Below are 24,812 nucleotides of genomic sequence, written 5' to 3'. Positions count from 1 at the left end.
GCCATAAAGTGTTTATCCCCATATATAGCGTCCTATCAATGTTGATTTAAATTTTTGGAACTTCGTTATAAGTCCAAAACTTTCTTAGCGAATTCAAATAGTTTTGAACACAATTATAGAATTCGCTTATTTAATGATGACTCCATGTAAAAAGTAGTTTTTATAATTTTTTATTATTTTTAATTATTTTATTTAATAATGCACAAAAAAATATTTGAATGGTATACAAATTGTGTACATAAAGTTTTACACAATTTTAAAGTCTGCTGTCTTAAATGAAAAAATTCAAAATTTTAACTGAATAAATCGAAAATTTCTTAAGAAATCAAATTATTAATGTACGACTCTTTTAAATTAAATGGACGATTCTTTAAAACATAAAGTCAGAAATTTAAAATTAGTTCTTTTAATTGTGCATTATAATTAATCATTTTTATTTAACATTTTAGAAAGCCATTTTACTTTGTTTGTAATCAATTTAATTGTTATTTAATTAGCACTTTAGATTATTACAAAACTTAAACAACAATAATAAAATATTTAATATTCAATAAAACAATATTTTAATAATTTTTATACAATATTTTAATTACGGAATAGGCAATTTTAATTAGCTGTTCTTATAAGAGATATTTATTTTGTTTCAATCTATCTCAAGAAAATTCTGCATTAAGTACTTAAATTTGAGAATTAAAAATACTTTTTTTACGCAATTGTGGAAAAAAAACATTTCTTTAATTCTTTCTTAATGATTACGAATTTCTCAAAGAAGAGAGAGACATTAAGAAAGAAGTAATTGATTTCGAGAAATTTAAAAAAAAAAGTTCGTTTCATTATAAAAAGATTTGAATTCCCAAATGATCATTATTTTAATGAGAAATTTGTTCTTTAGTTGATTTGTTTTAGGTTCATAATTTGCAGTTCAGTTGAAGATTTGATGATCAAACTGGTGAAATATTCATTTTTCTTTTTTATATTGTATTTAATCCAATTTCTCTAAGGATTTTTGATTTTTTAATTACTTGTTGAGTCCTAATTTAATTATATTGTATTATTGTGCAAAAATAATACATTTTTGAATATCTGGAGGATTAAGAAAAAGATAAAAATACCAACGTTTGATAATGCCGTTTTCTTTTTTATCGCTAAGTGAAAAATATAATTATTAAAATTGTAGATGTGGAAAATCAGATTCAGTTCATCAGACGTTTTATCAATTATTCATAAGGATGCAAATCATTTTAGTACGAAGAGATTTTTACGTTTGCAATTTTGGATACAAATATATCACCTACTGGGAAAAACATCAGAGGAACACTAAAAATAATTTAATTAAATTCATTCCGCTACTTACATTTACATTTTAATTCCCAAAGTTTAATTTTTTCTCTCTAAGTATTTAAGACTAGAAGGTCAGCGCACTGCTATATACCTGGAAAGACTGAAGGGGTCAACCAGGCCCTTCTTGTTTGAGTGTGGATCAATTAAACATTCAAAATCATAAAAGTACAATAATTAATTTAATTAAAACATATTATATACTTATTTGTTTCTAAGGAAATTGATTTTTATTTTCTCCCCGATTAATAATTACCGATATATTAAAATATTCTTGTGTCTTAAATGGAACTGGGATACCTTATACTTACCCTAAAGGGTACCTTATACCCAAAACCTACCTGTTTTTATGGAATACTTACCAAAATACCTAAAATGCCACTGTAGCCCCTCCTGTCATTCTAGGTATAGGGTTCTATATATACGTTTCTGTAATGCTAACACATTAATGTTTACTTAAGAGCACTTACATTTGATCAAATTATGAAAAGTCAGAAATACTCGACACTTTTTGTTTCTTCAATTGCAGAGCAACAAAAAAAAAAAAGAAAAGGGCCAAATTGGCCGCATTCGTCTTTCAAGTGTTAAACATATATTTAATTGTTGAACGAGAGAGGTGAAAATTTCAATTCAACTAAACAAGTCAAGATTTAAAAAAATATTTTTGTATTTTGCTTTCAAGCAAGGAAAGCGTCTTTTTCTACATACGTAGTACATTAGTTCATTATTCAGCCTTCGTATTTTGTGTATCTGACGCCGTATAACAATAGCGTTAGTTACTCAAATAGCTTTAAGAGAATTCAATAGCTTCAAAGCGAGTAAGCGAGAATAATTATACTAGTGATTGTACAATGAGAAGAAAAAGTCAAAAAACCATCAGAATATGGTAAAATTTACCTTGTTTCTGTCTCTTTGGGAGCAGCAAAAATCTCGGTAATTTTTACCGAAGAGCTTTGATTCACTACGAAAAATTTCAGATCAAACTACGGCATACAGTACCGGCACTTTTGGTACATCTTCCGCATTTTCCATATCATCATCTGTAAAACCGTAAAGTATTGTACCATAATTTTTCCTGTAATATTCATTTAATTAAACTGATCAGCAATTTTATAGTAATCATTACTATAAAAATTAAGGTATATCAGATTTTTTCTGTAACAGGTTTCGGTAAAAATGGATTTTACCGTAAAAAGTACCGGCACCCTGAGTGCGGTATATTTTACCGGAATATATTTAAGTGTAGTGATTTTGGTAAGATTAACAATAAAATGAGATTTTCTAATATGCGATAAAATTTGGTAATTTTATAATGATATCTTAGAATATGGCATAAAAATAATTTATTAGGATCAATTAATTTTGAATTTCGTATTTTTTACAAAATGTGTGGTAGTAAGAGCTATAATTTTGAAAAGCAGAACTCCCATTACACCATTTCCATATGAACGGTAAAATTATAAAATGAATGTCTTAACTACCGTATATATTTTTTTACCAGTATTATGGCATTTAGTACCCGAATTGGGCCGGGATAGCCTGGTCGGTAGGGCGTTGGGCTCATGTCCGACAGTTCGTGGGTTCGAACCCCGCCGGCCGAAGACTCCCTGTGTAGTAAAGTGCCTGATGCACGTTAAATCTGTCGAGTCGCAAAATTCCTCCATTTTCCCATAACAAATCAATACCTCTGGGGTACTGGATTGGAGAGCGATCATTCTCTGAATCAGGTCAAAATTACGATCTGTGGATGAATGAATGGATGTATGAATGGGTCCGCCCTATAAACGGGTGCGATGTATGGTGTGGCAGAAGTCGCATTCTAGGCCATAGATGGCGCCACTGGAAAACAAGAACAATCGCACCCCCTCTGCCTAAACAGGGATACGTCAACAATATTACCCGAATTGCATAACCATGCAGTACGGTAATTTTACCAGAGTTTTTTTCTCCGTGTATTTACCCAGTCACGGATTTTTACCGGTATTGTATATTTCAAAAAGCATTTCTTTAAATCGTATTTATGAGTATTGGATAAAATTGTGGGGTGCCTGTCATTTTAAATAACTGCTCCTAATTAAAAAATTTTCTAATTAATATCTCCAAATATACTCAATATTCTTTTACACGACTTGGTACATAATTATATGTATTATAAACACAGACAAAAGTTCCCTTTTGATTTTCAAAAGTGTAAACATTGCTTTTGATCGTATCTTGAAGATTTAATTTTGTTAATTTTGGTGAGCCCCACCTTTTATTCATGAAATAGATAATAATACTATAAATTAAAACACGGTAAAAACGAAAAACATCTTTACAATTGTGATAAATAGTGATATATATAATGTCAAAGTGTTTGGGATAGTGTTACTTTTTTTCTGTAATAACTGTAGTGTTACAATATCATCCTTTATTGTTCCTTAACATAAAAAAATTTCTATTTTAATAAAATTATTTTAAATAATATTTTAATTAAGCTTATTTAATTGCTTTTTGTATTAAAGACATCGACAGAAAAGAAGATTCAATATAACTCTAGTCTTGCCCTATTTTTTGGTAGTTACTTGACTGGGGAGTAGTTAACTAGCCTTTTAACATTCCTGTCCATTTTCTCGATTGTGAGAAAAGTCTCAGTTAACAGGCTTTAAATAAATTTTGGCCAGAGTTTTTAAAAAATGGTAGGTGGTTCGTAGACTTCACATTTGACACTTGGGTTTGGTGGAAATATTTTAGCCTTTGATTGTGACCCTACTCATAATCTACGATGATAAGTTATAAATTTTCAAGGTGGTTGAATGTTTAAGTCCAGCCAAAAACAGTTTTTGGAGTGATGGAAGAAATTTAAGAATAAGAAAGAGGAGATAAAGATGGAAAGGATGAAAGTGAAGAGTATTATTAATAATAAATAAAAAAATCTTCACAAAAATAAAATGGCAAATGTTCACTTCGTTCTTTTTCTCACATAGTATGTTTAACCTTCACAATTTAATTTATATGAAGTTTTCATGAAGTTTATTAGCTACCTTTTTCTCCAGATGCTTCAAAATTAAATGAAAAAAACATGTTAATTTGTTTTGATGTTGAAATCTTGTTACATATTATACTGTAGTTTTAACAGTAATATGCATGCAATTTGAGTAATTAAGTGATTTTACGGTAATTGTTACTGTAATAATTACGGTACATCTGATTTTTATGACACCCTGAGTACCGGTACTATTTACAGTAATTTGATCCTGTTTTTACAATGTAAGTAACTACAATGATAATTCGTATTTTTAATACATTAAACATAATTTTATTTATCAATGCATAATTTTCTAATCTTCCAAAAGTAATGAATTATCAAATTAACAGAGTGCAATGGAATGAAACAGAACTTTAATTTTTTAATTCTTTTTTATTTACTAAGTTTTTAAATTTTTTAATAGGATTCAACTACAAATCGTGTTTAATAGGATTCTTTATTTTTTTTTTTTTGAGTACCTTTATCAATCAAGAAAATATCTAAACGGCAAGTTTGGTAAACAAACTAAAAATTTTAAATTTTTTTTCTCAAAAATATATAGATTGTTTTTTCGCTTCGACAGTTAAGTTAATCTCTAATGAAAATACACATTCTCTCTAAGGAAACTGTTAAGCCTTAATTTATATCCTCTTATAAGCCCAAGATACGGAAAAGTTAGTCACCGGAGATGTAAAACAAGTGCACATTTGAGTGTGTTTGACATTAAGTGGCACTTAAATTCTACCCAGCAGAAATATTTTATGCTTAGAGCAGTCCTTAAAGTCAATTTTATCACATCTTTGCGATAATGAAATCGTTAATGGGAAAATTATCGAGAATTTGTTCACCCGCTGTGCAGAGTTTTTTTCTTTTTTTGGCTTGTAACATTTTTTTGTCATAATATTTTTCATGAATGTTTCGTTTTTTTATTATGTCAGTAACTAATATCATTAAAAAGTAGTTATTGCCACTTTTTAATGAGGCAAGTAACATAAATAAGTTTTTTTAAAGGGGCACAAATATCTATAATATGTTAATTGTGATTTGTTTGTTCTTCAAAATAAGTATTTTTTATAGGTTGTTAAAAAGATTCTTATAATGTAAATATATTTTATATGTGGATGCTTTATTTCATAACCTGGGTCGAACAGCAGATCTATGTTTGGATTTTTAACTATCAGTTTCCAACTTCATAGCCATATAATTTTGAACCAAACCTAGAGAACAAGGGAACTCCTATATCGAGATTCATGAAAAACTATCTTTTATGGGAGACTTTTTGATGAAACTAGCCGCATTTGCGTTACATATATTACGCATTTGCGTTTGAACTATAATTTTGTAAACAAGAATCTTTGGTAAAATGTTGCCTGTGAAATGGAAAATTTACCAAATGAAGGGTTTAAGTACCATATATTTTTACTTTATTAACTAGAAATATAGATTTCTTAACAGAAATGTAATCATAATTTAGTGCGGTAATTTTACCAGAATTGTTTTTTGTATATTAAAAAAAAGGAAAAAACCGTAATATCAGAGGAATTCATAAACACTAACTAGGTGACGTAGTTAACTTTAATGGTCGCCATTAAATATTAAAAAAACAAAACAAATAAATATTAAACAAAAACAATTAAATATTTAAAAAACAAGTAGTTAACTCATTCTTTGATTAAATAGAGTTGTAAGCAGGCAAACAACTTTTAAATACTTGTAAAAAAAATATTAAAATCTATGACTGATACTAGCTAATGCGAAACATTTAATATTCAAATTTCTCTCTTGAACTATGTGATTCAATTCTTTAAAAAACTTTGAAATTGGAGGTTGAAATAAAGAATGCTCCCTGCAGCAGTTCAACTTTAAAGATTATATTAGCAGTTCATGAGTTACAAGAGAGATACACACATAAACAAACTCTTCCTTTAAGGTAATCAGTCCATAACTCGTCACAATCTATAAGCATTTTTTTAAATTTAAAATAAGTCACACAACAGAAATTCAGTTCAATAAATTCTTTTTTAAGTTTGAAAACTGATTTTCCAAACCAAAGTTAATAAGAGATAATCTACCGATACCATAGAACACTGAGGAAAAAAGAATTGCCAAAACTATTAAAATTAACCTTGTTTCCGTCACTATGGGATCACCAAAACTCTTGATTACTTTTACCGAAGTGCTTTGGTACTGATTTTCGTAAAATAAACATTAAAATATGTTTTTCAAGATCTAATAAAATTTAGCAAATGAGGCAAAATTTGGTATTTCTTTTATCACTATACTTTAAATACTTTTATAAAAAGCATTTATTCATTAGATTTGATTCTTAGTTTTATATTTTATATTAATTGTAAAATAATGAAAACTATAATTTTGAAATAACCAGAATTTCCACTAAATCGTCACCATTTTAACTGAAACCTTTACCACATGAATGGCTTAAAATCCGTATATTTTTTTCCAGAATTATATTTTTTTAAAGAAGAAATGTCATTATCTTGTAGTTAGGTTATTTAAAAAAAATTTGCTTCGACGTGCTTTATAAATATAAAGTAATCAATCTAAAATAAGTAATAGTTTGAAAACAATTCTTAGCTTTAAATAAGTTTAAAGGAAGTTCAGTTTACGAGAACTTTTTTTTAAGTTTGAAAATATATTTTTTCAAACAAAATGCAGAAATAATAAACTCGCCATACCATACTAACTTCATCATCTTTGATTTGATTAATAAGATACACAGTGCCGGTTAATGTAAAAGTTAACCCGCAGTTTAAACCTGCAGTTTTATACGCATCATTGAATATAATTTATTCAACAATCGTTGCTGCATTTAATTTTTAAATTTATATAGCCGTATTAAAAGGAAGGTATTGCAAAATGTTTGGGCAGTAATAATTTCTTTGAATAATTAAATGCCATGTTTTAATTACATGAATGCAAAAGTGAATTTTTAAACGCATTTTTTAACAAGGGAAGGAAACCGTTTCGTAACATTATTTAAGCACAACGTTGACAATGTTTGATAAAACATTGTCAACAATATTTGATGCCTGTCTCTGCCAAATATTTACTTGTATGCTCGATTAAATTTTAAGGAACAAATCACATTTTGATATGCAATCGAACTTGACAAATATTTAGTCAGTTGATATATTCCTAACAATTTTTGCATTAAAACTGCCATGTTTATTTCCACTGAGAAAATTTAAATAAATTATTTTCCATTTCATTAGTTTACACCACAATCAATTTCCTAGAAACGGGAGAGTGGGTACTTTTTAAATAAACGTCATAAGAGTGTTAAATTTAGTTTTAATTATTTTCAATATTGCTGTATAATATTTACACAATTCGTCCCGCTCGACTAATCGAAAAATACTTTAGATTATGATGTATACACAACTGAAAAATGTTATTTCATAATATTCAATTTGATCTTATTCTGACTCAATATTTACAACACATCGCACAAAATATAGCAAAGTTTACTTTTAGCGTAATATATGGCTAAAAAATTTAGTGTTTCGAAAATATTTAATTCATAGTGTATGTTTCTGATCCTTTTTTAAAAGAAATTTTAATCACATCAAATACTTTTTTTCTTGACGTTTTGTGATAAATTCTCAACACGTTAGATTGAATTTTTCAATACATCGAAAGAAAGGTTTCCGTGAAGAAGTAAACAGCATTTTCATTTGAATTGAATTATATGCAGTGGAATTTTGTTTTGTCATATCAATAGTTAAGTAAACAGACGATTTGTAATTCAAAAGTCATTTAATATTTTAGAAAACTGCTTTGAAAGTAAGAAAAGATAATTAATAATATCTTATGCGAAATAAATAAATATTTAAACTTCAGTTATGCATGTAACTGCATTTAAATATAAGTGGTAGGATTTGATTGAAATTTGCAAAGATTCAAAATAAAAAACAAATAGGCAAGTTCAATAATTTCATTTGATCAAGCAATCTGTTCTGACATTATTCAATCAAAAATTAATTAAATGTAAATAAAACCTGCTTCCCTTCTCTAAATACATATCGCAAAATTTAATTTTGGTTCTTATTCAAGGTTCTAGAGGTTTTTTATGCCAATAATTTTCAATTATATTTTCCTTTGAATTTGAAGTTAAATATACAAAAAGAAATGCTTTGCTTTTTAAATTATTTGATTGTTATTTAGTAGTAATATAGCATACTTTTTTCATTTGAAATAGATATACCAGTATTATATATACTAACTTTTTAAGAAAATGGTAATTATTTTTTTAAACAGAATACTCGTAAAACAAATAAATGTGCGGATGTGGATTTCAAGGATTCGAAATTTGCAAAAACGTCACTTAGAGTTTTAACTTTGTTTAACCTTAAATAGCGGCATTGTAAAAAATTCCGGTAAGAAACATTTAGAGAGAACTTTTTACCATACAATCCATTTTTGCTGTAAAATTTTACAGGACAAAGAATCTGATATATTGTGATTTTTAAAGCTGTATGTACAATAAAATAACTGAATCATTGTTATTAAATGAACCTTACTGTAAAAATTATGGCATAAACTTTCAAAGTAAAAATGGATTTTACAGATCATGCAGCTATACTGCTAGCACTTCTCACCTTAAAATAATCCAAAATATTTAAAATTATTTTAAACTATTTTAAATATTTATTTTAAATATTGTCATAAATATTGACAATAAAACAACTTTTAAAGGAATTTACAAAAATGCACTTGTATTTAATAACCATATATTTTTTCTATCAGAATCATTTATTTTGTTAGCTAAAAATTTTTCAACAACACAAAAATATAATTTAGATTATGCTATTGTTAAAAAATATGACATATAGTTGTCAAACTTTTTGGTATTGAGTAAAATTAAAATTTTTTCACAGTTTTTTGTTTTAAGTCAATTTGTGACCCTGTGGTATTAAAATACGATCCTCTCATTCACGCATAGATGACAGCACCTAATGAGTCTTAGTACGTGAAAACTCAATTGTTAAACCAAAAGTAATTCAGGGTGCTCTGTCATAAAAGGTTTACAGTTTCATTCAGGAAAAATTCATTCGAGAAAATTTTAAATTGCTTCATTACAAATTTTTGCATCACTTAAAAAATTGGAATTGCATTCAGAAAAAAAATTCGGGTGAATTACTGTATGGTAATGGCATTACCATATAGTAATTCACCCGAAAATGATGAACGATAGTGATGGTTTATAATAACAAAATATATGGTATTTAATCAATACTTCCCAGAAAACGCCACAGGCTGCAGTAAAGTAAAAAGACCTGAAGTAAAGTAAAGAAGAGGCTGCGGATTTGTGAATTCAACTGCCTTACATACAACCTAATTTTAAGACTGTTAATTATGAAACAATGCAAAAATTTCATTCTTAATTTGAAATGCTTCTAATTATGATAAATTAGAAGGTTGCTTTTTTAAATTTTTGGTTAGCATATGAACGTCAACTGATTTCCTTTTTTGAAGTCTGGTTTCTACCAAAGGAAAATCAATCGTTTAGGGTCACTTAGCTGAAAAAAATTGAAGACAGCTGTTCTAACATACAAATAATTGGTGTATTTCTTGAATTTTTGAACTACTCTAAGAGGCTACTCAAACCATAAAATAAAATATACATTTAAAAGTTAATTCATTGTATGAGACATGAAAATTTCTTTACTGAGGTATTTATTCTTTACTGAGGTATTTAATATATTTTTTCTTCTATCATGGAGACTTTAACTCTTCTTTTACAGACTCTGCGTCCTTTCGCTTACTCAATCTTTCGTGCATGGGGTAAGTAAAAATTTCAATTTAAGATTCTGCTTTGGATTCCAATTTATTCCACCTTTTGAATGTGATGGAGAAAAATGAATGCTCTCTACTATTCAGCATACTATTGTAATGTAAAAGCTTTCTGCGCATAAATATTTCTATTAGGCTAGGAAATATTTCTTTTTTTTCTCTATAAAAATATATTTTCAAAGGATAAATCATAATTTTGAAGTAAAACACTAAATTAAATATATCCGTCGAAAATTCATGTTTTGAAGTGTGCTTAGAAGATTAAAAAAAGACAAATTTTTTTTATAATACAAATAAATGAAAAATTTATAACGCGTATCGGTAGGAATTAAAAAGAAGAAAAAATATTATGTAGCACATAACAATTGTAAAAAAAGCAATATAATAAATAATATGAGTTAAATTAAATCATTTTGAAAGTGAATGCAAATTCGGAATTAAACTTATAAAGAATGAAATGGTAAAATAAAAAAATAAAAAGGAAATAATTTGATGCAAATTAAATTATTTTAAGAATAAATGCCCATTTCGAACTAAATTTAAGTGAAGCTCAAGTAATAGGTGGGCATTGGAAATATTAGCCATTATATAGCAAATGAAAATATGGCAAGCATGTTAAGCATGAAAACGGTAAAATAAAAAAAACCATATATTAAACAATTTGATTTAAATTAAATAATTTTAGAAATAAATGGCCCTTCTGAACTAAATTTTAAATATTAAGATCATGTAATGGATAGTTATTGAAAAGAAAAAAAAAACATTATATATCGTATGACATTTGTAAAAGAAAAAAATCTAGAAAGTAAATTAGTTGAAAGAAACTGCAAGATTTTAAAATAAACTAATCATTAGGATTAAAACTTATAAAATGAAGCTCAAGTAATGGGTAGTCATTGAAAAGAAATATAAACAACATATAACGCATGGAAGTTGAAAAATAAAAAATATTTCCAATGCCCACCTGGAGAAAGACCTAGCATACAGGTATCTGAAGGGCAGATTTGTTGACCACTCTTTCAGGGGCACCATATTAGGTGGGTCAACGTTGCTCCCACAGTAAGACAGATAGTACGGAGAATGAATGAAACATCCATTCCTTGCCCGGGATTCGAACTCAGAACCTTTCTGATGCAAGGGCAGTTCCCTAACCCCTACACAGGCCGGTCAGCGCGAAATAAAAAATGAAGTTAATAATTTGATTGAAATCAAATTATTTTATAAATAAATGCCCATTCCAAGCTAAGAAACTTATTTATAAAATAATAACATTCCATGTGCTATTATTTTATAAATAAATGCCCATTCCAATGAACCAAAGTTTAAAGATTAAGATCGTGTAATGGGTAGTCATTGAAAAGAAAAAAAAAACATTATATATCGTATGACAATTGTAAAAGAAAAAATCTGTATAGTAAATAATTTGATGGAAACTGAAAGATTTTAAAATAAACTAATCATTATGATTAAACTTATAAAATGAAACTCAAGTTATGAGCAGGCATTAAAAGGTAGACATGTATCCATAACGCGTAACAATTGTAAAATAAAAAATCCATGTAATAAATAAGTGGATTTAAATTATTTTAAAAATAAAATGCTCATTCCGAAATAAACTGTAAATATTAATCTCAACTAATGGGTAGTCATTAAAAAATAATAGAAAACTTAAAAGTTGTTCAATAAAAACTATATACTAAATAATTTCATTTATATATTTTTAGAAATAAATGCCCATTCTGAACTAAACTTATAAAATTTAGCTCAAGTAATGGTTAAGCATTGAAAAAAAAACACTATATATTGCATAATAATTGTAAATAAAAAAATATTTAATAAATAATTTGATTAAAAAAATAATTATTTTAAAAATAAATGCCCATTCTGAAGTAAACTTTTAAAATTAAGCTCCAGTAATTCGTAGGTATTGAAAAGACGAAAAAATCATATAGCGCATTATAATTGTAAAATTTAAAAGTATTTGTTAAATAATTTGCTTTAAGTTCATTATTTTTTAAAAATAAATGCTTTTTTTGAAATAAAGTTGTAAAAATTAAATCAAATAAATTTATTTTGTAACAATATTTAAACACCTACATTAAACATGAAAGTTGAATGAAACAACAAAAGCTTTTTACCCTTGCATTATGTGTGATAAAAAGAAGATTTTCTATAAAGAGAACTAATAATTTAAGCTTTTTCTTCACAAACTCTTTATGACTTTTAGTAGAATTTAATCCTATTATACAAACCCCTAACGAACAGGAAAAGAGGTAGACCCAGGCTGAGATGGCTGGATTCAGTTGAGACTGATTTCCTTACTCTAAAGGAGAAACACTGGCGATCAAGTGTCAAAAGTAGAGAGAAGTGGATTCGAATTTAAAGGAAGGCACTGGCCCACCCTGGGCTGTCTAACCAGATATGATGATGATGAGAATTTAATAATTAATAAATTTCTTAATATTACTTCAAAATTAAATTCTAAATGATTTTAAAGAGGAGAAAGAAACCCAGTTTTAAAATTGTTTTTAATCCCTACATCTATTTCTTTAAGCTTATCCTTAATTCCTTATTATTAAAGGAAATGATAAATGCACAAAAGTTTTCCTTTCGTGTCAATGTATAACATTTATTGTCAGCATTATGATAATTAAAAAAGTTTAATCGAAGATATCAACCTTTGTTGCTAATTATTCATTGTTTTATGGATTGTACTGCGTGCCAAATACAATTGGGAACTTTCAAAAATTTTGCAACTATTGGTGATATTTATAACGAAGTTGCTGAATGGTTACCTGCAAATAATGTCATGCCTTGTAAATACATGCATCAGTCAATTAAGAAGCCAATCAGGTTCGATGCGCACTCGTGACGTCACGCATAAGTATCCAATTAAATTTGATTCTAATTACATGTTTGGTATATTCCCTTCTAGTCTTCTCGAGTTGTTAGTGCCACATTTTAATAGATCGAAGCCCCTTTCTTAAATATTACAGACGATATTTTAGAATTTGATATCAGATAAAAAATATGTTTTCTCTTATACTCTGTTGCAAGTTTAGAAAAAAAACCATTATCTCTATGGAGAGAGCCTGTTTGCATCTAATTGCACGCTAAATGGATGTCTAGTTCCAAGCGCGAACGAATATCAACATTGCCAACTCTTGAAACGACGTAGCACGTCGCTTATAAGCTTTTTAGTGCTTATAAGCTTTTTGCGTATCTCGCATCTTGCGTATTTCGAGATCTTTCGCAATGTCTCGAAAACTTTTTAAACGATTTTTAAATTTTCAGCACACAACTATAAAATTCCTTCATCCAAAAATAATTAATGGAAAAAAATTATTTTAATTTTTTTATTATTTATATTGTTTTTTTTTAATTGTTTGGTACACAAATTTTTACATTATTTTAAAGAATGTACCTTTAATTGGCGAAATGCTAAATTTTAACGTGATCGCACTTTCAGTTTTTTTCAAAAAAATATGTATAGAATAATTGATTTTTCAAAAGATTTGATTTAAATTTTATAATTTACCACTTGTAGTTAAAGTTTTGAAACTGAAGTAAAATTTTATTTCTTTTGCAAACCAAAATTTGTTTCTATTAATATTAAATAAAGTAATAAAAAATAATAAGTTTTTGTTAAAATTATTCTTTTGTTTTGAATTATCTTTGGCTATAGGTATTATATAATTGCGATTAAAAAAGTTTTTTATTCGCTTTAAAAGTTCCCAAAGTATGACGGAATATGCAAAAAGTAAAACTAAAATTAAGGATTCCAAACTTTCAAATTGCACTCGTGAACTAAATGTCTAGATTGTGGTAATAATTTGAGATTCGAGATTCCGAATCCGCTGGATGAAAATGGTATGTGTATTCTGAGAAAATAAATTCTGTGTTTGACTTCTCCACGTTAAATATCGTTTTTATTAATTGACATATTAAAGGGAAAGCTCTCGAATTATTAAGAGTAATCCTAGTACCTGAAGATCAATTGAATCAGAAGTTATTCAGGATTTCCACTTTTTAATTATTTCTATAGCGTAAAAGTAATAATACGAAGAACGTCTTAATAACTTTCAATCGGAGTTTCATGAGCTCAGGTACAATGTTATTGGTTGCTATACTTAATCTTATATTCTCTTTATGTAGAGGATTTTTTATAAGTTACAAACGGCACAAAAAACTACTAATAAATCATACATTTTTGGGGACGTATTTGGATACTTGACCCTCATAATAAAGGTCGACATGGACTACAATCTGGAAGATATTTTTAAAATAGTACCTTTTTGTTTCTTTTGTAACTTGAATCATCAGCATAGTTTAAAAAGGGTATATAAGATTAAGTATTGCAACCTTGACGTTGCATCTGAGCTCATGAAATTTCAATTGAAAAATCAAAAGTTATTGAATTATTCTTTTAATCAATACATTATACGCTATAAAAATAAGAAAAAATTGGATGCCTTGAATAACTTCTGATGCAAGGGATCTTCAGACACAAGGATTCAATTTTAATAACTTGAGAGACTCACCTGATATATGCTAATTAATTAATGAAAACGATATTTTACGCGAAAAAAAATCAGACACAAGATTTATTTTTTCAGAATACGAGTACCCTTTTTTTCAACGGATTCGTGATCTCGAATTTCATATTTTGAAAATTGTAAAATTTTTTGAGGACGCTCCATTGTCTTATTCATGGTTTAAAAATTTGTTCACCTTACTCTTGGTAAGTGAAAAGACGATCATTCGATCAAAAGAGTATTCTGAATGTTCACTTTTTTATTGCGCACTGTATATATCAGTCGGTATTTTTCCTTTAAGATTTGTTATTTTAATAAAAATAAGGTGTTTCTGTAACATTTAATATTGTTATTCAAACTGTTGAGGAATTCATAAATGCAAGAAGGCAGAAAAACAAATTCCAAATACATTCCCACAATTCATCAACTTGTTATTCTTCCTAGGCCATTATATTACATGATAGATGATTCTATTGTTTCTCAGATTTTAGCTATAAGTCGGGAAAATATTACAGCCGCCTGCAGTTTTATTTCGTTTTCTATGTATTACTACCATGTTTATTTTGCAAAATACGTCAAATATACCATCAGGGAGACTATTTTCTCGATCATATTTATACGCTTGATTTGATCTGGGGGGTTTCTGTTTGTGATATATGAGTTCTAGCTACTTCTACTTCTATGTGACAAATTTTCTTTTATTCCTCTATTTTACAATTTTATGCTGTATATCTCTTTTTATTAGTTGTCTGTAGCATTCATTATTCGAAATAATGTTGTAGTTTCTGAAAATGTTATTTGGATACGTTATTTTATTAACTAAATAAATATTTGGAAGTAATTATATTCAATTACTAAAATATTACTTTTCATTGCTATGTATTATTTATGTGTTTAAATTCCATAGATATCAGAGTAGATTTCATTACAAATGAATCAAAACTTTTTATAAATATATATATATATATATATATATATATATATATATATATATATATATATATATATATATATATATATATATATATATATATATATATATATATATATATATATATATATATATATATATATATATATATATATATATATATATATATATATATATATATATATATATATATATATATATATATATATATATATATATATATATATATATATATATATATATATATATATATATATATATATATATATATATATATATATATATATATATATATATATATATATATATATATATATATATATATATATATATATATATATATATATATATATATATATATATATATATATATATATATATATATATATATATATATATATATATATATATATATATATATATATATATATATATATATATATATATATATATATATATATATATATATATATATATATATATATATATATATATATATATATATATATATATATATATATATATATATATATATATATATATATATATATATATATATATATATATATATATATATATATATATATATATATATATATATATATATATATATATATATATATATATATATATATATATATATATATATATATATATATATATATATATATATATATATATATATATATATATATATATATATATATATATATATATATATATATATATATATATATATATATATATATATATATATATATATATATATATATATATATATATATATATATATATATATATATATATATATATATATATATATATATATATATATATATATATATATATATATATATATATATATATATATATATATANAAAAAAAAAAAAAAAAAAAAAAAAAAAAAAAAAAAAAAAAAAAAGGTGAAATTTTATTTAAAAAACCGGAGAAGAAAAACCGGAAAAAAAGATATAATCTTTTCTTCAGCCCACACGATTATATCCGCAAAACAGAGTGCTTTCTGATATTGTATCAATAAAGCCGAAGCAAAATATATTAATACAATAGTGTGAGGAGCACTCAAAAATTTATTTTATAAAAATAACAACAAATAAAATAGATCACAAAAAGTTAAAATAAGTAACATGTAAAAACAGATAATAAATAAAATAAAAAGAAGAAAAAAAAACATTAAAAAGGGGACTATAAAGCGAGTAGTAAAATCAAATCAACTTACATGGACAGAAAATTTTTCAAGAATGATTTAAAAATGTTTTCGAAGAAAGATTGCCAGATTACAAAATATGAAAACAAAAGATGAAAACAAAAGCGCAAATTGAGTACAACAAGAGGGTTTTAAAGTGTCGTTCTTACTGCACTGAAGTGATTTGTTATTCTCAGCTTTGATTTGTTAGTTACCAAGGATGCGCCCGAAATGGATGTGCGCAAGGTTATATTATACTGGTTAATTTTAGAAATTGATCATAAATAGTTTCAGAAGATAGATATTTATTTAAGAAAACATATAAAATAGAAAAGAGAAACATAAATTGCCTGTTTTTGCAAATAATTTTAGCCGCGGATTTGCACGATATGGATTAGTACATAGAAAAATTAATTAAATTATCAAAAAAAAATTTTAATAGATAATTTTAACCCGGTTATGCCCGAAATGGATTTGCACATGGAAAAATTAACAAAGAAAAAAAAATTTAGTAGGTAATTTTAGCCACGGATTTACCCGAAATGGATTTGCACATGGAAAAATTGTATAGATTAACAAAGGAAATTATTTGGTAAAGGAATTTTTAGTAAAAAATTCTAACCACGGATTTGCCCGAAATGGATTTGCACATGGAAAAATTATACAAATTAACAAAGAAATTACTTAGTAAATAATTTTGGCTTTGGATTTACCTGAAATGGATTTGCACATGGGAAAATTATAAAAATTAACAAAAAAAATGTTTAGTAAAAATATCCACGAAAATATACGATTAATTCAATGATTTTATGTAAAATTTTATTACTTTAGTTGGGCATCCATTGTTTTTTTTATCAAATTTTGAAAGAGTTTATCGATTTGTTTTTTGGATAAATAAATATTACTAAATATTCTTTTAATTCTGTTCATTTCATTAAAAGTGGTATTTAAATAGATGCTCCTAGAAACATTGGAATTCCAAGTAACTAGTTCATTAATATAGGCAGAAAAAAAGATTATACCTTTTTTTCCGGTTTTTTTTTCTCCGGTTTTTTAAATAAAATTTCACTTTTTTTTTTTTTNGTTAGGCATTTCATTTTTTTTTTTTTTTTAAACTGTTGTTTATTTCAAGTTTATTTNACTCTCCACTGATTCCCCAATCCATCTCCATTCAGAAATGCATTGATTGTCTGAAAGACCTATATATATATATATATATACATATGTACAAAAAAAGAACAAAAAGACAAGAAGACTCAGAGGAGAAGAAAAATTTTATGCAATCAATGAAAATCGTTTGTAACAATTCAACTAAAGGAGACATCTTCCCTCCTGACATTGGGGCTGGAAAAAAAAAAGAAGCAATGAAGGTAGAGGGTCGAAATGGTAAATTGCCCAATTCAAAGCACTATCTATTTCGACTTTGCAGAAGCGTACTTACTAACACCTGGGGTACTATACGCTTAGGAGCACGTGGTTCTTATTGCACAGAAATCGTCTCAGAAGAAATATGGTTCGAATCTGGGAGAACTACTGCTTCAATTACCGTTTCATTATTGTGTTTTATCAATACTATTGGTTAAAAAAAGCATTATGTAAGCAGATGCTCGAATTGTAATAAAGTAATAAGCTTAATTAAGAACATGAAACAATTTAAATATTTTTATAATTAAGTATTTTAAATAAGTTAAGCATTATCATGTGTAAATTTGTAATTTAAAAGAAAACATCGTGCTAACAATGGCTCAGTAATAATATTCCATAAGATTCTTATTTATGTAGAAAATACTCTCAAACTTTGCCTGAATCATATTCTCTTATTTCCAGAATAAAAATGATTTTATAAAGAATACATTTTTACCCAGTTGATTTTTTTTGCATTAAGAATTTTGACTTTACTTCTAGTTAGAATTCATGATATTTTTCGATATGCTTAGAGATTCAGATTTCATTATACTCAGAAATGAAAAAATATAAGTATGAACTTCATTCAGTTTTAAAAACTTAATTCAATTTTTTACTGGTACATAAAATATTCCAACCAAAACAGAAGAATTCAATGTATGCATGTAGAGATTGCAAAAACACAAAAAAACAGTATTCCTGAAGAAATCAACTGTGTTATAATATTAATATTTGCGGTTTTAACATGGTTTTTTAAAAGATCTATCGCCAATGAGAATAAAAAAGACTACAGTTTAAGTGCCTTATACTCAAAACAAATGTATGTCATCTTGCCGCGAAGAATTTTCTGGGCTTCAGAACGGACAAGCAACTGAAATAATTTAAAAGCTGTTATTTTTTAAAAAATCACCAATTCGGTCACATGTTTCCATCTAGATTAAATTTATTAAACTCACTGCCTTATTCTTAGTTTTTTTAAATTTTTATGAACCCAGATAATGCAGCATTAGAGTAAGACTACAAACACATAAATGCTGCAAACACTTTTTCGTGGCTTTTCTGCATGTTTACAAAGCGCAATTAAGCATAGACAGTGCTAGTTTTTGAAAGGCTAAACTTGACCGAACAGTCATGAGTATTATTGCAAACTCACAGCTGTTATAAAAATAGCATATTATTCACAAAAAAGCAATATTTCATCTGAAGACAGAGCATTCGAAAAACAACCTTAATGCTTACAGAAGCATTTTTTTTCTGAAAGATTAAGCATTTCATAATTTTTTTGTAAGTTCACATTGTTTCCTGAAATATTTAATAATTTTTTTTTACTCTTCCTGATTAAATCCTGAGAAATTTCTTGGTTTTTCCACTTTCAGGATACTATTTAACTTTCTTAAATTATATAATTCAAGTTTTTAAAATGTTATTCATATCACTGTTTTTCAAGCTAAACATGTTTAGTTCGTGTTGGGGATGGTTGGGAGATGCCAATGCTTCTGTTGGCTGCTATGCATCTGCCTACGACGGTGAAATCGAGGCTATACTAATTGCCTTAAAACAACTAGAGTGTCGTATTGACCAATTTTCTGTCATCTTATCTGACTCTAAAGCAGCACTTCTTGATATTAACTCTCCACTGATTCCCCAATCCATCTGCATTCAGAAATGCATTGATTGTCTGAAAGACCTGACACAAAAAGGCAAGCAAATCGTCATCCAGTGGATCCCGGGACATTGCGGGATTTGGGGGAACGAAGAAGCTAATTTCTTAGCCAAGAATGGAACAACTATTGCCCAAGCATCTCGTTGCTCCATCTCTCTGCACTCATTTAAATTGCTGGTCCGATACCAATTCCGGAACATGCTCTCAGAAAATTTCCGTAAAAGCAATGTACACAAAACCTGGTTCAACCATATTTTAACTATCCCTAATCAGCCCAGGTTTAAGGCAGTTGCTCTCTTTAAACTTGTAACGGGCTATGTCTGTCTGGCCAAACACCTTTTTCGTATAAACATTTTCGACTGTCCTAAATGTCCTCAGTCGCTTTGGGGAGGACATGGACCTGCCCCATATTTCCGCCTGTCCTGCGCTCATCTCCACTACTGTGTGTGGAAGCTACTGGGAGGCTAGGGCCCGTATGGGCTAATTGTGTCACTATGCATTCTGTTCTATTTATCTCTTTTTGACTTGTTTTTTCCTGTTATTTAATCCTTTTTGTTCTTTTAAATTGGCCTGCCATTGGAAATAAAAAAAAGTCTTCAAAAAAAAGTTTTTTTTAAACTTTTTTGTAATCACCCTATTACATGTATTTAGATTTGCTTGCAAAAATAAAATCACTGTCACTTGCGTATTAATAATTTAAAATGAATATCTGCGTGAGTATAAGCAATTTAAACGCGGTCAAACTGACTAATGATTGTCAAAGAGTGTAAGAGGAAAAAGAATAATTGAAATCAGATTATCTGCCCCACAAAATTGAAAGGTGCAACTTTTATTATCTAAAATTATTAAGATTGTTAATAGTTCATAAATTTACAGATTTTTTTATTGGACTCAATTTATTTTCAGTTCCGATACTCATAAGTTTTACTATTAAGGCTCTCAATATCATACAGAAATGTCTAAGCTTACGTGTCCACAGGATATCCATAAATCAATCAGTTACAAAAGTCACCAATATGAATACGTTTCTATTGGGATAGGAAGACGATTGATTTAATAGGAATAGTGCAAAGAGAAATTGATTGATTGATAGTGGAACACTGATGTAGTTCAGCCCTTGTCTTGGACATCTTCATATGCTAAGATTTTAAAAATGCATCGAATGGCAAAACAGGACATTTAATCAATAACCTGCAATTAATTTTTATAATATTAATATAATTGAAGCTCAATGCTACCAATGTAAGGGATAGAGAGGGTTTATCAATCGCATGACAATTCGTGACAAATATCGTCGTTTCCCTATTTTGCTTTCTTTTAAGCTGGTATTTTTATTTTTCTAAATTATTTTAATTGTATGTTTTCTGTTTTGTTTCAGAATGATCTAATTTGTATTAGTTATGTCTTGCAATCTTTATTATTTAAAAACGGTAGTCAAATACTCTCAGAAACTGTTGCACTGTAATTTAGTGATTTGCTGACTAACTTGACCAGATCGTCAAATCAATAATTTAAGATAAAACAATTATTTCCAATTATTCTTATTTCGAAAGTAATTACTAGAAAACATACAATTAAGATAAGTTTGGAAAGTAAAAACGTTAATTTAAAGGCACATGGACAGAAATTTTATGAGAAAGAAGTACCCCTAGTGTCATACGATGAGGACATTTCTGGTAATAGGTGTCTATGATAGTTTCAATCCTTATATAATTTGCCTTTCCTACCCTTCAAGTTTGTAACCTGTGTTGAATTAAATTGCATAATCGGAATAAGTCTTATCGAAAAACCTTGATCATGAGTTATATTTCACGCCTAACTTAGGTACGTCAAAAGGCTGGTAACTATTCTAAGTAGGTTCATTAATCCCTATTAATATGCAAATATGCTATTTCCTCAGTGCGAAAAAAAAATCCCCCCCCCTCAATCTTAAGTAAATTTTAACCACAAGTTTGAAGTTGAAAATATTCGAAAATGAAAGATTCTCTTTTTGTTCAGAAATCAATCGATCATTAGATGCTCTTAAATTTCATCTATAATTCATCAAGATAGCGTACAATTTTGCAATTTCAAACGAGAAATGGGTTATGGTGACAGTAACATGCTGCAACGGAATAGTTATTGAATGATTTAAATTAAAATTTTTCTTACGAAATATTTAGTAAGTTTTGTTGAAATAAAATTGATTGGACTGATTGTTAAGACATTGTTCCCAGTGGATCAGTGAAGTCAAGCATTACTGGCAGTGGTCAGTGTGCGGGTGACTTCTTTTATCATTTGAGGATGTAAGGTATCGGTCCTCGTTAAACTGTTTTACCGTTAAGGGCTCCATTTTGTATGCAGGTCGTTGGGCTACCAAAGCGTGGAGCAACCCCTCCACTGAATATCAAAATTGTGATGGTATGTCTTCTATGATAATATGTTTCTAGAAAATATCCTCAGGGATATTTTCCAGACCTTAGCCAATAGCCCATTCTGCAGCTCATCTGTGACGTCAAAAATTTCTAATATTACTTCTACTTGAAATGCAGTTTTTGAAATATTTACATGAGTAGAAAAATTTTCAATATGAAAATTAGAATTACTTTTTATAAAAAATATTGTAGAGCAATTTCTGTTAAAATTGTTTTTATTGCAACAGAAGCTTGTCTTCTGAAAAACGTTTATATCCAATTAGAATTTTTAATTACACCTTTTCCATTCTCGGTGGATTACAAGAAGTCGAATTAGTTTTCTTATCAATGGATAGAAAATAAATAAAAAAAATAAGCAAATCAAATTTTGAAAAATAAAATAATTTAATTTTTTTTCTCTCAAACTATAAACTATTTCTACCTCAGTAAATACCAACTAAATTAAGGCATTTTTGATAAAGTACATTTCAATTAATACTTAGCACACAGAAAAATATAGTTAATTTTGTCCACTTCGCCGCTCTCCTTGGACAAAAGAGTATGATTAAGAGCAGCGATGCAAACAAAAGAACTTTTGCTTCAGTGTCTTGAGTTTCCAAGCGGCTGGTTTGGATTTAAAAAGTTAAGCAATTCGAAAAAAAAGAGTAAGCTTAGTAGTTTGCTTTTATAAAGTGGTAAAACTTTCCTTAAGCTTTCCAAGAATAAAGTTTTCACCTTTCAAGGAAGGACTTTTGCAGACAGTTAAGAGGTGAGAGCAACAGACAGGAAATATATTATAGAACTTACGAAAAAAAATGGTTGAGAACTGTTGGTAAACATTTTAAAATATTATGTGATCGAGTTTACTGTATTGTAATGAAAAATGGAGTGTTTGATCAGAAATGATACAATCCTTTTAATTACCGTAATAAGTTTGTAAACTAGAGAGCTCTGCTGCAATTACGTATGGATGGTGTTTTCTACACTAGGGAACGCTGCAAGCTGGGTATCGCCTAAATTTCCGGGTTACTGTTTCCGTTTTATTTTAAAGCCATTTGGCATCATTGTGTTTTGAGATTCTTGTAGGCAATGTATTTGATTACTTATTACTTGTGTTTACAATGCTAACAATACTGGTGTTTACAATGCTAAAAGTGTTAACACTAACGTAAGATGGTGCATAGCTTGCAACAAGAACAAACAGTAATAAACTTATGGAAAGAGGTCATATCAAGACTGCCAAAAAAGCGAGTTATTCAAAATCTAGCTACCATGTCACCTTTTTTAACAATATATCTCTAAAAAACTAACAAAAAATTTCACTTCAAACTCACCAGAATTACATATTAACATTAATATCTTATGAAATATGGCAGATTTGAGCTCAGAAATTATCTAATTTATTTCTTTTTATTGAAAATAAATTATCCGTTTGAAAACATCGCCTATCAGAATAACATGTAGTAAGCAGCTGCAAACTTTTTAACCGGAACTAGAGTAGGTGCCGAGCTTGAGATTGTTATTGTTTACATTTCTATTGAAAACACCATCCATAGGGCTACTGTGATTGTTTTCGGTAGGAAAACAGGATTCAAAGAACCCCAGAGCTGCTTTACTGATTTTTCTGTTCTCACAGTTATTTTTTCTTATTTTTCATTTGTCTTCTTTGCACTAGTCTAAATTAATAGCACCATATTATCTCTATTCGCTCATTACGGGATGTGATAAACATTTTGCTCAAAGTAACCAATTTTGGAATTTTTGGCATTCAGCTATTACATAGGGCTACCGTGATGTCTAACATAGCGATTATTTTTGGTAAGAAAACATGGTAACCCCAGGTACCCTACCATGAGCTGCCCGGAATGAAGTTCCGTGAGGGAATGATGTCACGTAAAGCGGGAATTTCTTTTTCCGTACCACGAGCCTCCTGGAAACTGTTTCTTGGCAAGAAACTCGACCGGTGTTTTTTCCAGCCGGTGTCTAATCCTCAAAATCCTCATTCTTAGATAGAATGATGAATTTTGGAGTACTAAATACGATATTTCACCAATAAATTTCTTAACTATTTTCTATTTCATAGGAAAAAAACATCAAAATTCCTAAAGGATAAACGTGCTCGAGCAATTTTCTAGACGATGATTAAAAGGGAAATATTTTGTTTCATTAGTATGTGTGAACGAAACGATACTTTAAGAGTTATGCCCTCTATGCTACTTTAAGAGTTATGCTTATAATTACGCTTTCATTATATGATAATTATTACTATTTCTCTATCATATTTTCTGGGATATATTACCTAGCCAATACCTTTTCTTGAAGCTCCAATCCTTTCTTTTTTCTAATTTTCATTCTATAAACTTTTAATTGAACAGTATTTAACTATACTCAGTACTTTATACTATACAAAGGTGGAAGAATATTTAAAAGAATTTGCTACAGGCAGGTATTATAAAGTAAACAATTTATTTGCAATAAAAGATGTGAAAAAGAATAATGGCAAAAGTAAATAAAATAAAAAG

At 27.6% G+C, this 24,812-nt stretch overlaps 1 protein-coding gene across 1 annotated transcript; it reads left to right on the top strand.

The window, feature by feature from the left end:
• The first annotated feature begins 19,687 nt into the window (after positions 1-19,687).
• On the top strand, positions 19,688-20,365 carry LOC107451700 (uncharacterized). The gene has a single exon (XM_016067874.1). The coding sequence runs from the start codon at positions 19,688-19,690 to the stop codon at positions 20,363-20,365; it is 678 nt and encodes a 225-aa protein (XP_015923360.1).
• The last annotated feature ends 4,447 nt before the right edge of the window (positions 20,366-24,812 follow it).

The sequence above is a fragment of the Parasteatoda tepidariorum genome, chromosome 7, assembly GCF_043381705.1.
Source record: "Parasteatoda tepidariorum isolate YZ-2023 chromosome 7, CAS_Ptep_4.0, whole genome shotgun sequence".
Lineage (NCBI taxonomy): Eukaryota > Metazoa > Arthropoda > Arachnida > Araneae > Theridiidae > Parasteatoda > Parasteatoda tepidariorum.
This window is presented reverse-complemented; position numbering and strand designations above follow the sequence as displayed.